This window comes from Camelus bactrianus, chromosome 11 (genome assembly GCF_048773025.1).
Source record: "Camelus bactrianus isolate YW-2024 breed Bactrian camel chromosome 11, ASM4877302v1, whole genome shotgun sequence".
In the NCBI taxonomy this organism is placed as follows: domain Eukaryota; kingdom Metazoa; phylum Chordata; class Mammalia; order Artiodactyla; family Camelidae; genus Camelus; species Camelus bactrianus.
In genome coordinates this window covers 29,023,326-29,037,160 of record NC_133549.1, presented here as the reverse complement: position 1 = coordinate 29,037,160, position 13,835 = coordinate 29,023,326, and the positions used below count along the sequence as shown (strand labels likewise).

Below are 13,835 nucleotides of genomic sequence, written 5' to 3'. Positions count from 1 at the left end.
CCTGCTAGGCCTTCCCCTCAGGGACTTCCTGGCTCCAGGTGACTGTGATCCCCCATCCTCCACTCACCTGTCCTAAGAGGTGTCCCAACCAAGACAATCAGAGGCCCATCCCAGGGAATGGACAGATCTTCAGACACCTGGCCAAGGCTGGTTATAGCCTTTCAAGGGCACTTGTGAAACCCTGGACATCTGGCCATGAAGGGACTGGGCCCAGCTGGCTTCCCCGGGCAGGGACAAAACCACTCCCACCCCCCAGTTCCCCAGACTATCCTGCAGGAGAAGTCAGTGGAGCTGTGCAGGGAGGAAAGGGCACGCCCCAGCCTTGCTCCAACAGTCTGCTCCGGTGTCCTCAGAGGGGGCCTTTGTGGACTCAGCCAGTGACACAACATCAACAGGCCCTCCCACAGCCGCCGACCAGGCCTCCCTGGAGGGGCCTCCCATCAGTCCTTGTGCTTAAGACAGAACAGGCGCCGAAGCAAATGCATCAGATGATGCACTTCCATCATCAGACAAATGATGTGTCTCTTCTGCTGTTGGCCCAGGGAAACCACAGCTTGAGCTGATACCCTGGTCCCTCCAAATGGAACCGGCTGGCCAGGGCCACGCGGTCTGGCCAGGGCCACGCGGTCTGACCATGGCCCAGGATGCCCCAGGAGAACACCCCATGGGTTTGTACTTTATTCTCATGGGAGGGACCCAGTAGTCAACTACTCCACACAGCGTGACTCACTTACAGGGAGAAAGTAATTTTCTCCAAGAAAGAGCACAGGAATAAAATTTCCAACAGGAAATTTATTCTCTGCCTGTATGTACAGCCCTCACCTAGGGACCATCTCCTGCAAATGGCTTATTCAATTACCAACACCATAACTATCTGTAGGAGACAGTCACTCCCTGACCGCCAGACACTACTCCCCCAGATTCCCCCTCCAGGCGAGGTGATCCTGCCCCCTGGTCAGGGGTAACTGAGCCGGGGTCAGGTAGATAATCATGCCTGGACCTAGAAGCCTCCTCTGGGAACCTGGATTTGGGAGAGAAGGACAGACTGCGGAGTGACTCAAGTGGACCTGCAGGGAGGGGAGGATGGGCAACAAGCAGAGCAAAGCAGAAATAAGAGAGAGAGAGGTGGGGAGACAGCTCAATGGTAGAGTGCATGCTTAGCATGCACAAGTCCTGGGTTCAATCCCCAGTGCCTCCATTTAAAAATACATACATACATAAATAAAGACATAAACCTAATCACCTCCCCTACTCCAAAAAAAAAAAAAAAAAAAAAAAAGAAAGAAAAGAACAAGGAAGAGACGGGGTAAGGGGTGGGTAGAACTCCATGTTCCCAGTGCTCTCCCTCTTAGACTTGGCAGAAGCCATCCTAGCGTCCTGTATAAAATCTCCTTTTTGGCTTCCTCGAGCTAGAAAACGTTTGCTTACCTGCAACCAAAAGCCCTACTTAACACTCCTTTAAAACAAATATGCTGCCAAACACCCGAGCCCAAAAGATGGGCAACGACCAATGTCAACAGGGAAAACACTCAAGGAAGAGAAAAGGTTGAGCCTGGGTCCCGTGTTAGGGACTCTTTTCTTCACAGCAGTTTGAGTTGGCACCTCATTCCTGAGGTAAGCATTACTTCTTCAAACACTCTTTTAAAACGTTACTCCTGCTGGGAGGGACAAGTCAGTAGCTTATTAACGGCAGAGAGGTTTAGATCCACGTGCCACAGCTGACTGATCGGGGGCAGCTGGCTGGACTGCTATGTTGAGGAGGATTCTGTGGCACCTCTGAGTTCAGTTAGGAGGTATGCAGAGGGAGTTAGCGACCTGGATTCTTATCCTGGCTTTGCCAAGTGTTTGGGGGGCAGTCTCTTTAGCCCTCCCTGATCTCAGTTTGCCCATTTGTAAAATAAGAGCATAGCCCAGACATCTGACCACCCAGAGCTCACTTGGCTGTAGATGTCACCTAAGATTTCTCAACAACTTTCATCTCTGCTTTGGGAACAGGATTCCTCACCATTTGTGCTATAAACAGTGTCCTATCCCAACTGGCAGAGATGGCCCCTCAAGGACAATGAGAAAAGGAACAGAAAGGAAGGAAGTGACCAGAGGAATTCAGCCTTTAGCCCACGGAGCCTGGGGGACAAACAAAGAGAGGCCAGCCTGAATCTCCGCGTCAGCAGACTCGAGCCCCGCCACCTACATCTTCTGTGTCCCAAACGGGAACCAGGAATCTGGGTATAGAAATCACTGTTCCCAGTCACAGAGAAACCAAAGACCACAGGGTCTGATTTACAAAAAACAGAAGGTGATAAGAGAGATCACTTTATCGCCAGTTTATGGGAATCAAAGAACACTCACAAAACCTACTTCTGTCTGAGGTCTCGGGCTGCTGGGTGGGCCAGTGGAACAAGAGTTCCATCCTACAGAACTTACCACTTTCCCAGTCGAATTGGAACATAGTTGGCAAAACTACCGGAAAAGTATGCAAACCCAAGGTCTCACCAAGGCCTCCTGCTCCTCCTTTGAGAAGAAGGACCTCAAGGGCACTCATTCCTTGCAGAGACCAAGCTCATCAAAATGAGAAGTCCCACCCAGGGTGTCACCTGGACCACTGCTTTCTTAAACAAACGAACAAATGATCCTGATCTACCAAAACATAACCCACTGGGAAAAACTGCCAATGAGCCAACACAATTTCCATGTGTACCCACATCTTCCTCCCGTTTATCAACCACTGAAATCCATGCTGTAACAAATAAATAATTTCAGGCATAAGATAATTGGAAGTGACTTTTAAGATAACATGACTATAAGTTACATCTGATTTACAAAGGGCCGATTTCTTGACAGTTGGCGTGCACTCAGAGAACATCTTAAAAAGTGAGAAAAACTAACCTACAAGTTGTTTGAAAACGTACTACAAGTTTTTAAGGTTTGTACTTTTCACATTTGAATCAAGATGACTCAGATTAAAAATAGCCACAAATTCTTTGCAGTTCCTCCCATTAAGAGGTGGAGTCTATTTCCCCAACCCTTGTCTCAGGGCTGGCCTGGCAACTTGCTTTGAGCACTAGGATGCAGCAGAAGTGGTTTTATATGACTTCTCAGGAAGGTCTCAAGGCCTTGCAGCCTCCCTGCTCCTCCTCTTGCTGCCCTGAGACCACCACGTGCAGGAGCCCGAGCTTGCCTCCTTGAGGATGAAGGGCCACGAGGAGAAAGAACCCAGCCGCCAGCTGGCACCACCCTCAGACCAATGAGTAAGGATGTGTGGACTCTCCAGCCCAGTTGAGCCATAAAATGGCCACAGGCACATTAATGACCCCAGGCAAGGCCAGCAAAAGACCAACCCAGCAGAGACCTGCCCACAGAACCAGGAGCCAACACGATGGAGCCAAGCCATTAAATCCTTGGATAATTTGTTACATAGCAAAAGCAGATATAATTTTGCTTTTTTGACATTTTGTAGACATTTCACAAATTCTCTGATAATTCAATAGTTTCCCCCAATTGGAAGCCAATAAACCTTTGATTCAGGTCTCAATAATTTCACAGACCTCTGAGAAGGGGCTATTCCAGCCCTCAAAGTGGCAGTGTCTCCAATGACCCTATCACGACTGATTAAAAGCCAAGGGCAGACCGACAACCCAAACTGCAGGAAGGCATCATGCAGCAGGTTCAAGAAGGACCCGACAGATGTAAAGCACAGAGGAGGACCAGTTCCCAACATGCAAACCACTCCTGGGGGAGGTCGAAAGCTCTCTAACTACCACTCCTAAATCTTTCCGGCTGTGGTAGACTATCACCCCTCCCTGCCCCAAATACATCTGTGTTCTAATCTCTGGAACCTGTGAATACATGACAAACAGATTTTGCAGATGTGATTACATTAAGGATCTTGAGATGGAGAGATTATCTTGGATTATCTAAAAGGGCCTAATAAGAGGTCCTTATACAAGGGTCTTTATAAAAGGGAGGTAGGAGGGGCAATCAGGGGGGAGATGTGACAATGGAAGCAAAGATTGGAGTGATGCACTTTGAAGATGGAAGATGGGGCCACGAGCCAAGGAATGCACATGACCTCCAGAGCTGGAAAATGTGAGGAAGGAGGTTCTCCCCTAGAGCCTCAGGAAGGAACACAGCTCTGCTAACACCGTGATTTTAGACCAGTGAGACCCATCTTGGAATTACTTCCAACCTCCAGGCTATAAGATAATACATTTGTGTTGTTTTATGCCACTGAGCTTGTGATCATTTTTACGATGGCAGTAGGAAACTAGTAACACTGGATAATTCCTCCTGCCTACAAGAATGTAACCTGGAACTATTATTCATAATAACAATAATAGCTAATAATAATAGCTAACATTAATTCAGTGCCTATTTTGTGGCTGGCTCTGTCCTAAGTGCTTTTCTTGTATAAGCTCATTTAATCCTCATAAAAACCATACAAAGAAGACTACTATAATCCATATTTTAAAGGTGAGAAAACTGTGCCTTTAAGAGGTTAAGTAATTTGCCAGGACCACAGAACAGGTAAATGACACAGCCCAGAGCTGAACTTGGCAGTCTGGCTCCAGATTCCATGTTTAACCACTGCATCTCCCAAATCAAACCAACAATGAAAATAATCCGTTACAGCCACTTACTGAGCATCTTCTAGGTACCAGCCTCATGCTTAGCCTTTTAAATATTTTCTCTCACTTAATTATCACAGCACCCCAGTGGAGCAAGATTATTAGTCATCCTTGTCTACAGCAGAAGAAACTGAGGCACAGCAATGCTTCTGAACCCAGAAGCATCAGAGGCCAAAGTTCAGGTTTAACCACACACCCTTTCCTGCCTCCCTTGTCCCACTTGAGGCCCAGATGGCTGAGAAGAGGACAGAGATAAGGAGTGCAACCACATAATTTATCTTCCAAACTGAGATACTCAGAAAGTAAAAGGAGTCACTATTAATACTTTCCCTGGGGCAAGAGGCATAGACCAGAGGTATCCCAGGAAACCGGGACACATGGCCGGCCACCCTAAATGGGACTAAAATCTAGGCGCATACTCTGCAGTTCACAGCTCCCCAGAAGGGGCGCTATGAAGCAGCCATTGGCCCTACCTGACATGCACAGCTGCCAGGTCACAGTCAGGGCTGGAAGGGGTGGGGGAGGTGGGGGGGTCCTGGAAGAGCTCAGAGCAGAATCTCAAAGCTCCAGATCTGGGGTGTCAGCACAGCGGGTCGAGCCTGTTCGATGGTGGACTGGGAGTCCATCTGAGGGCAGAGGTTTGGCAGCCCTGGATAGAGCCCAAGGATGCAAAGAGACCTTGAATCCCACTGGTGCCCCAGTCAGGAAACCCGTCATGGAGCTCAGAGCCTCAGCAAAGGACAAAGCGGAAGCAAAACAGAGACAGCATCCTGAGATGCCAGCTCTCCTCCAAAGTCCTGGGACTGCTGGACAAGGAGCTGCGGGCCCTGAGGCTTAGGCTGGGTCTGCCCCTTCCTAGCAGTGGAATCTGGGCCAGCACTTCTCTCTTCTGAGCCTCCTGGACAAAATGCAGCCTCTGGCAACTGCCCTGTCTCCATCCACGGGATTCATAATAATAAACAATAACAGACAACAGCAAGTATTCACCATGAGCCAGGAAGTACACTCAGCACTTACTAGGGGGTATGGGAGTAAATAAAATCCACTCTGGGATGGGTACTAAGATTTTTCCCACTTTACAGATGGGGAAATTGAGGTTGGGGTCAGAGAGCTAAGTAACTTGCCCAGAACTCCATGGCTGGTAAGTGGTGAAACTAAGATTGGAATCCAAGCTGATTGTCCCTGTAAAATCCCACTGGAATATTCTCTCTTCCCCAACTGGCCGACGCAAAGCTACATATTCTAGTGCTGGGCCCCCTGAGGGAGGGCACTATTCCCCTGGGCCAGAGACCAGGCAGTCACATTTCACAATGTCTCACCCAATTATAAGACTCACTGATGGGCTTTGCAAATACATCCTCAGGCTCCATGTCCCTGGTGGGTCTAATTCCAGAAAAGTCTGGGAATGGGAATTATAATGACCTCCTCCCAGGTGATTCCTAAAGCTTTTCCCTTCTAGTTCAAACCCCTTTTGTGTCTGAGTCCATGAAAAAGTCGAGTGCTCCTATGCCTTTGACCTCCTCTGAAACTCTCTAGTCTCTCTCTGTACCCAGAGCTCAGCCTCAGCACAAAGCCTTCTATCTGCCTAACGTGTACTAACTTTGTTTGGGTTCCATGTGTTTGGGCTGTGGTTACCTTCTATTTACGGCAAGTGACACAGGTTTTCTATTTATGGAATTGATATAAATAAAACTCTTATATGCATTTTAAGAAAAAACAGTAGGTCCATTTTAAAAATAATCGATACATCACAATTTGGGTAGTTGGTACATATTGTAGAATCAGAAAGGGGAACCTTGAGGGGCTGAAGATTGAGAAACAGTTCCCTGAGGGTAAGATGAGCCTAAGGAGGCTTTCTTGACAGCCCTGAACTCTGTTATAGCATCTCCCCCACGAGCTAGGGCACCCTGGGGAATGCACTTCATTCCCCTCAGCCTCAGTTTCCCCTTGTGTAAAATCAGCCACTTCATGGAGTGGTTATGAAGATTAAATGAGACAGTACAGACAAAGCATTTAACACAGAGCTGGTGCTTAAAATGCTTTGCTGACCCAAACAGTTCCACACCAGGGAGTAAACCGTGTTTTCTGCTCCCTGTCCTCCGCCCCCCACATGCTGAGGTCTCAAGTCTGAAATGTAGGCAGGTGGAAATCCAGTGGTTCTCAAACTTGGCTGCTCACCCACAGAGGTCCTGATATAATAGTTCTGGGATGAGACCTGGACATCAGGACTTAAAACAAACAAACAAACAAACAAACTCTCCAGGAGCTTCTAACAAGCAGCCAGGATTGAGAACTGCTGCGGTAACTAACCCCCCGGGATGTCCAGTGGCCAAAAAGTGTGGCTTCCAACACCACACAGTCCAGGACCAGCCTTGGATGACAGCTGCCGGCATTTCTGCTTCCCACCAGTGGACTCTGCAGAGATGGATAAAGTGCTCAAGGAGGGCTGACTTCATGTTTGCCAGGAAAGAAGAGTCCATTGCTTCTTCGCAGAGTCTGGCTTCAGGGTGGAGTACTGAAGGTCTAAATGCACTGGGACCTGAGCATACTCCTCATGTTGCCCCAAGTCAGAAAAATCAGAGCAGAACTGCCCTCCCCCTGAAGCCTCCAAAGAAAGCAGACCAGCTGGACCCGCCACCATGTCACAAAGGCAATGGCAATCCCTGTGGGCACCTGGGGGGTAAAGGCAGGAAGGCCCCCATCCCTTCCTCCTGTGAGGAAAGAACTGGATAAATTAAAATAGTTTCTTGCCCATCCGCTGTCTCCACTGTTCCCCCAACAGACCTAGCAGGCATCATTCACCCCTTTCACAGACCGGGCAAGGAAAGCGTTGGGTGGGGTAGACCTGCAGGGCTTGGGTTCCAAAGCCACTTTGCTCCTCCAGCCCTCCGGGACCTCTACTGCACACCTCGATTGACTGAGAGTCATTTGCAGTAGAAGGAATGCAGCAATGGTTTGCAGAGGCTGCTGAGGTGGGGCCAGCGCCGTTTCTGAGCAGTGCCTGCCTCTCTCGGTCATCTCCTTGGCTCATCCTGCTCTCCTGGTGATGCTCAGACCCAGTGTGGGAGGCAGCCACTCCCTGCCACATGCTGCTCATTTATTAAACCCCTGGGTCCTCCCTGCCATTCTAATTATGTGCAGCGATAATAAAGAAGCTTTCTCCCTTACCAAAGAGGCCTATTTATGCGACAAGAGAGCATTTCGCCCCCACAAGATTGAGTCGTCACTCAAAGCCTTGTTGGAATCAAAGTCACATCTCTTCAGGGATTGGCTGAGCCCCACCCACCTCCCCCTCCAGCTTCCGCCCACTCCTGAGCATCCGCACTTCTAGAAGCGCCACTGTCCTGTGGAGTGGGCAGGATGCGGATGTCATTCCCCACTGCTGTGCTCCCTCGCACAGCATATTGACTGAGATTCCCTCAACACACAGTAGGATATTTATTGAGCACCTACTATGTGCCCCTCCTCAGAGTATGGAAATAAAAGACACAGTCCCTGGGCTTGTTGGGAGAAAAGGCATTGAGAGAAAGAGGACAAGCTTTTAGGCTCCATGACTGATTCATACCCCGACTCCAGCATTCGTTGGCTGGGCAGATACCAAAGTTCTCAAAGGCCTCAACTGCTTCATCAAAAAAAATTGGGTAATAATAACACTAACCACTAGAGTTATTGGGGGAGTCAATGGGACGCACACATATAAAACCAGAAGGAATGCTAGTTGGGATTACCGGTGGTTAGTACTGAAGGCTTTGGAATCACACAGATGGGATCTCATCTAGATGGATGGGTTCAGGAAGGCTTCTTGAGAAGTGATAGTTGAAATGGGTTTTGAAAGATAAGTAGGAGTTTGCTAGAAAAAGAGAGGATGTGCCAGCAGGGGGAACTGCATGAGGGCCAAAGATGACAGGGCTCTGGGAAACACAAGTCATAGTGTGGGAAACATGCATGGGGGGACCTTGGGACCACAGTGACAGGGGACACAGCTACAGAAGCAGGTGTGGACAAGGAAGAGGGTCCCAAGGCCAGAGCCCTAACTAGTGATACCCAGAGCATCGCTTCGACTTCTTCCTGGCTCCTTTGGGAGCTACAGCCAGCACTCTCCCCCATCAATCTGCACTCTGGTGGCCGTAGGGAAGTGGGACAGCCGCACTCTATTAGTCACGCACTCATTCATTCAGACACTCAACACAATTCCCTGAGGGCCTGGCATGTGCAAGGAGAGGCTGTACAGCTTGACCACCTCCTAACCCGCACTCAGCCCACCTCCAGCTGTGCCACACTGGCCTGGCAGCACTCTCTTCAGCGAAACCAGGGTAAAAGCGCCCCCCTCATAGAGTCATTCATCCAGTAACAATGTGATACGGCTAAATGAGATAATTCATATTCTCGGATTTCAGCATAAACCAAGTCCTCAATAAACGTCAGTGTTTAAAATGTTTATTTTTATTATGATTATCTGTCAGAATGGTAAGAATCTTGTCTCCAAAGCCCAAAACACCATGTCCAGAGGTACCCCCAATCCAGACAAAACCTCTGTCTGCTGGGCCTCTCCTTACCCTCCCCGTCCCCTAGAGCAAATTCTAAGTTTCTACTGCCCACACTTAGCCTGAACCACCCCAGCCCCCCACCCCAGTTCATCTCATCCTTCTAGGCTCCAAGTGTCAATCAATTTAGGTCTTGGTGGGCGCAGGATTGAAGGTCATCTCAGTCTTTTGGTACAAAGCCCCAGGGGTTAAAGAGTAGCCCCTTTGATTTTGTAAATTAACTAACTTAAAGGCCTTATTATGGGAATTTGCAAACATTACAAAGAAAACTGAATAATTATGACCCTCCATGTACCCACCACCCAGCTTCAACAACTACCAATCTGCCATTCTTGTTTCCTGGGCACCTCCCCCACTCCCCACCCCGGGGGTCCACTTGTTTGTGGGGAAAAGTTTTATTGTCAGCCTTTCTGGCACAGCCCACCACCTGGGGCTCCCACTGCTCACAAGTCCCAACACAGTTTGACACCTGAGTAAAATCCTTGAAATGATCCCCTGAAGAACAATCATTTTTATGTCCCTAATAGAACAGAAATCACTGGTCCACAGGGGCTATACAGGATGGTGGTGAAGGGCTGGAGCCCTGGAATCCGATGGCCTGGGTCTAAATTAATACTTACTAGATATGTGACCTTGGACAGGTCATTCAATCTATGTTTAGATTTCCTACCCAGTAAAAGGGCAATGCTGGTAAGAGGTTTGTTGTGAGGCTTTAAAAAATAAATTAATGCATGTTCATTGCCCAGCACAGAATACGCAATGAGGAAACCTTAGAAATAGATGTGCTAAGTGGTGGGTGAGCAGGCTCTGCTCTTATGAGATACTATTAATACCTCTCATTTTATAGATGAAGGGATGGAGGCCAGAGAGAAGCAGCGAGCTGTCAGGGACAGCCTGCTCTGTGTCCCAAGTCCACGCACCTGGAACTGTTACCACATGCCTTGAACTGCAGATCACTGGAAGGGAAGAAAAATTCTAGAACAGACACAGGCAAGCAGTGGCAGGTGGCCCAGCACACCCTGCATGTCTGCCCATTCTGGATGGGGAGCTCTCTCAGCCTGAGGAGAGACAACTACACAGTGCCCCTGTGTGTGTGCACGTGCGTGAGCAGGGTAGGGGTGCTGAATTCCATTTTACCAAAGTGGTGTGGAGGGTGGGGGGCAGGAGGTTGGTGCACATCCTTGCTCACTCTTCTGATTTGACAAATCTTATGGCCAACCTTGCATTGCATTGCATACAGCCATCCACTATTCTAGCATGAAAGGCAAGAAACTGGTTCACTAACTTAAGCTTCAGCAATTCTTAGCAATTCTGACATTCCTCCTGGAATCATCCTCAATTTTTTTTCCAATTTAAAGGAAAACGGTGGGGAAAAGATAAATCAATCCAGTTGCTGAATGATGTTCAGACAAAGACAGCCTCCAGCCCATTGCCCCCGTTTGCCAGCTGAAGAAGGGCAGGGGAAGGGGACAGATTAGGAAGGGGGGCAGTTATGTTTGGGCACCGCCTGGGCTCTCCAAGTCCCTTCCAAGAGTGAGCCATGTCAGGATCTCCCCCTCCCTCCAGCACTCCCCCACCACTGCAGTGCCGTGTGGGGAGGCACCTCCCAGATCCGCAGGAACAATGGACTTGGGAGGGGGCAGGTGCCGCTCGGAGCGCAGCAGAGGGCGGGGGACGCGGCCACAGACAGCAAGACTGTGAGTACACTGCTCATGATGGTTGTGCTGGCACCTGACTCAGTTTCCCCGGGTCTGGTGAGGTCCCCGCAGAGCCGAGCGCTTCTTTCCTGTTTGAATTTCCCTTACGTCCCAGGCATCTTAATTTCATTCTCGCTAGGAAGCTTGCCTTATCGCTCCAGAGGAAGCTGCCGGGCCACGCTCTCCTCCAGCAGCTGCTCCTGCCAAGGCCCTGCAGGTCAGGGACGCGCGGCACCCTCCGTGCGCCCAACTTTGCCCACTTGGGACCCACAATCCTGGCGAGCCTGTCCCCTCTGCTGGCGAAGCCATGATTTATAGCCCTGGGCTCATGGAGCTGCCTCTCCTCCTCCCCCTTACCCTGCCCCGGTCCTCTCCCGCTCCTTACCGCCCTCCCCCCACCTTCTAAGCCCTAACCACGCTTCCCAAAGAAAGCGGCACTGGTACATTTGCTAAATGCGAGCGTGGGTCCTCTGCACTGGGCGCCGCCTCCTCCCCCCAAGCCTGGGTAAGAGAGGACAGTGGAGCCCCCGCCGCTTCCCTCCTCCTCCTCAGCCCAGAGAACCCCAGGAGATGGGCGGGGATGGAGAGTGGGATGCAGTTCGGCCCGGAGCTACAGCCCCCACTTCGGGCGCTTACGTCCCGCCTCGGCGGGTAAGAGAACAGGTCCAAACCTCCGACTGCCCCCGGCTCCCACTCCCGCCTCGCTGAGTCACGGAAACGAGCCTCTGAGGATACGGGGCTACCCTGAGGCCCGCAGTTTAACCGGCGAGCGCGGGCGTCCCCTTAACATACCGCAGGGGATGGACGTGGGGGGCGGTTCTCACCCTGACTCGCAGCGGGCCCCGCAGGAGGCGCCACCCCGCGGCGGAGACGGCGGGGTGCCCTGGCAGGGGCAGCAGTCCTCGCCGCAGTGTCTGCACCCCAGCTAGGAGCGGAGCACGTGACCGGCGGGCCATCTCTGGCCCCCCGGTCCCCGGCCTCGCGGCGGTGCTGACCCCGGCCCTAACCGCTAGGGCAGGATGGGACGGGGGCGCCCACTTTCCCGCAGCCCACGAGGGTGCTACAGGGCGCCGGGCCGAGTGCGCCTCATCCCTCCCTGGCCCGCTCCGCCGTAGCCGCAGGACCCCAGTCCTGCGCTCACCTCGGGGCCCCGTGTCGCTGACGCCGGCCTCCTTGTCCGCCATGGTCGCACAGCCCCCTCCTGCTAGAGGAGCCTCCGGCGCAGCGCCCGTGACCGTGCAGGTCCCCGTCTGCGTCCGCGGCAGCGCACGGGCCGGGTCTAAGCCGCCGGGCAGCGGGAGCACTACTCTGACGCGGCGGCCGCCGCAGCTCGGGCTCCTCCCCGTGCTCCTCCCGGACCCGCCCCGCGCCCCGCCCCGCAGAGCTGGGCCGCTGGGGAAGGCGGGCGCGGCCTCCCGCCCAGCCAGAGAGCCCGGGGGTCCTCCCGCCCGGGCCCGTTGCTCCTAGCCGGGCCCCTCCTCCCCGTGGCTCGCCCCTGAGCCGGCCGCGCCCTGGCTGGTGCCGCAGCCTCCGCTCCGCGGCTCGCTAGCCTGCCAGACGCCGGCGTGCGCAGGGCGCTTGGATGAGCAAACGGCGGGGACCGGATTTCAGGCCCCCTCGGCCCCGCTGCGCGTCCGGCCTTTGGAACGACAGGGAGCTGAAGCCCTACAGCAAGCACCGCACACGCACCCCATCTTCTGAGGACGTCCGCTCCAGTTTATTTCTCTCCCCAGGGTCCCAGGGGAGCAGTCAAGGACCCGCGCAACGGCGGAACCCGAAGCGGCCAGCGCTCAGGCCGCAGACCGAAGACCTGCGCGGGGACTGTGCTCTGGGCACAGCCGTGGGTGCAGCCTCCAGGCGGCCTGCGGGACTCATGGCAACTCGGAACCCCGGGAGGCGCTTGCAGCGGAGGCTGCGTGGAGCCTTCCATATATGGGCTCCTGCCTGGGCCCTCCTTAGAAGTCTGAGAATACCAATTAATAATTCAGGGCTTGGGCAGACAACGATTCACTGTCCCTGTCCTCCAGCTCTGCCACACACGCGCCACGGGCACCTGTTCTATCCTGGCCAGGTGGCTTCTGAGTCTACTGTGAGACAAGGGGGGCAGTGATAATATTCTAATGATCGTAGTTACTGGGCCCGCCCTTGTGCCTGACACTATGCTAAATACTTAAGAGCCTTAACTCGTTTTCTCTGAATAACTCTTAGGAGAGGACCAGAAGGTTCCCATTTTGCGGATAAGGAAACTGAGACTTGAGGGTGTTAGGTGATGATTCCAAGAACATACACAAGTGCCCAGGCTGGAATCTCCACTCAGGTCAAAACCACCAGCTTTTCCTCATGACCTGAGATGGGCCACAGCGCCCAAAGGGCACTTAAAGGAGGCTTAATCAGGCAGCCTCTTTATGGAATAGGGGGTGGGCAGAGGGCTACAGGGAGAGCCCAGAGACAGGGTCTGCTCAGAAGGTAATGGTAGGGTGATAAATGAAAAGGATGAACTTGTCCTCTATCCTCCTGCATTAAAAATCTCAAATACACAGTCTGTCTGTGTGCGAGACCACAGGCAATTTATTTAACCTCTCTGAGCTTCAGTATTTTCATTTGTGAAATGGGTAGAACAGGAGAACCCACTTCCTAAGACTGAAAAGGATTAGATGAGATGATGCATGTAACATGCTTCATGTGGGGTCTGGCGCATGGTAAGCAGTCCAACAAGTATTAGACATTATTAAGTCATAAGATTTTTTAAAAGTGGACAATGGCCAGTTAGGCAGGGCGGTGGACAGTAGGGGCAGATGGAAGGGCAAATCCCAGAGTAGGGAACAATGTCTTCCCACAGAGCACCCTCTCTCTACCAGGCGGCTTGCTTGCTGAGACAATGTCCCACCATCTCAGAGGCAGACACAAGAGATGGTCTGGAGGCCAGGAGTATGTAGCACCCAAATGCAGGCAAGAGGAAGGGTTGAGGC

At 51.9% G+C, this 13,835-nt stretch overlaps 1 protein-coding gene across 1 annotated transcript in view; it reads right to left on the bottom strand.

Annotated features, from left to right (window-relative positions):
- Positions 1 to 12,218, bottom strand: part of HSPA12A (heat shock protein family A (Hsp70) member 12A) — a 67,906-nt gene extending 55,688 nt beyond the window's left edge. Inside the window, exon 1 of the mRNA XM_074373550.1 lies at positions 12,008 to 12,218. Within this exon, the coding sequence (XP_074229651.1) occupies positions 12,008 to 12,050 (43 nt within the window). The 5' untranslated portion in view covers positions 12,051 to 12,218. The remainder of the gene's footprint in view (positions 1 to 12,007) is intronic.
- Between the last annotated feature and the right edge of the window lie 1,617 nt (positions 12,219 to 13,835).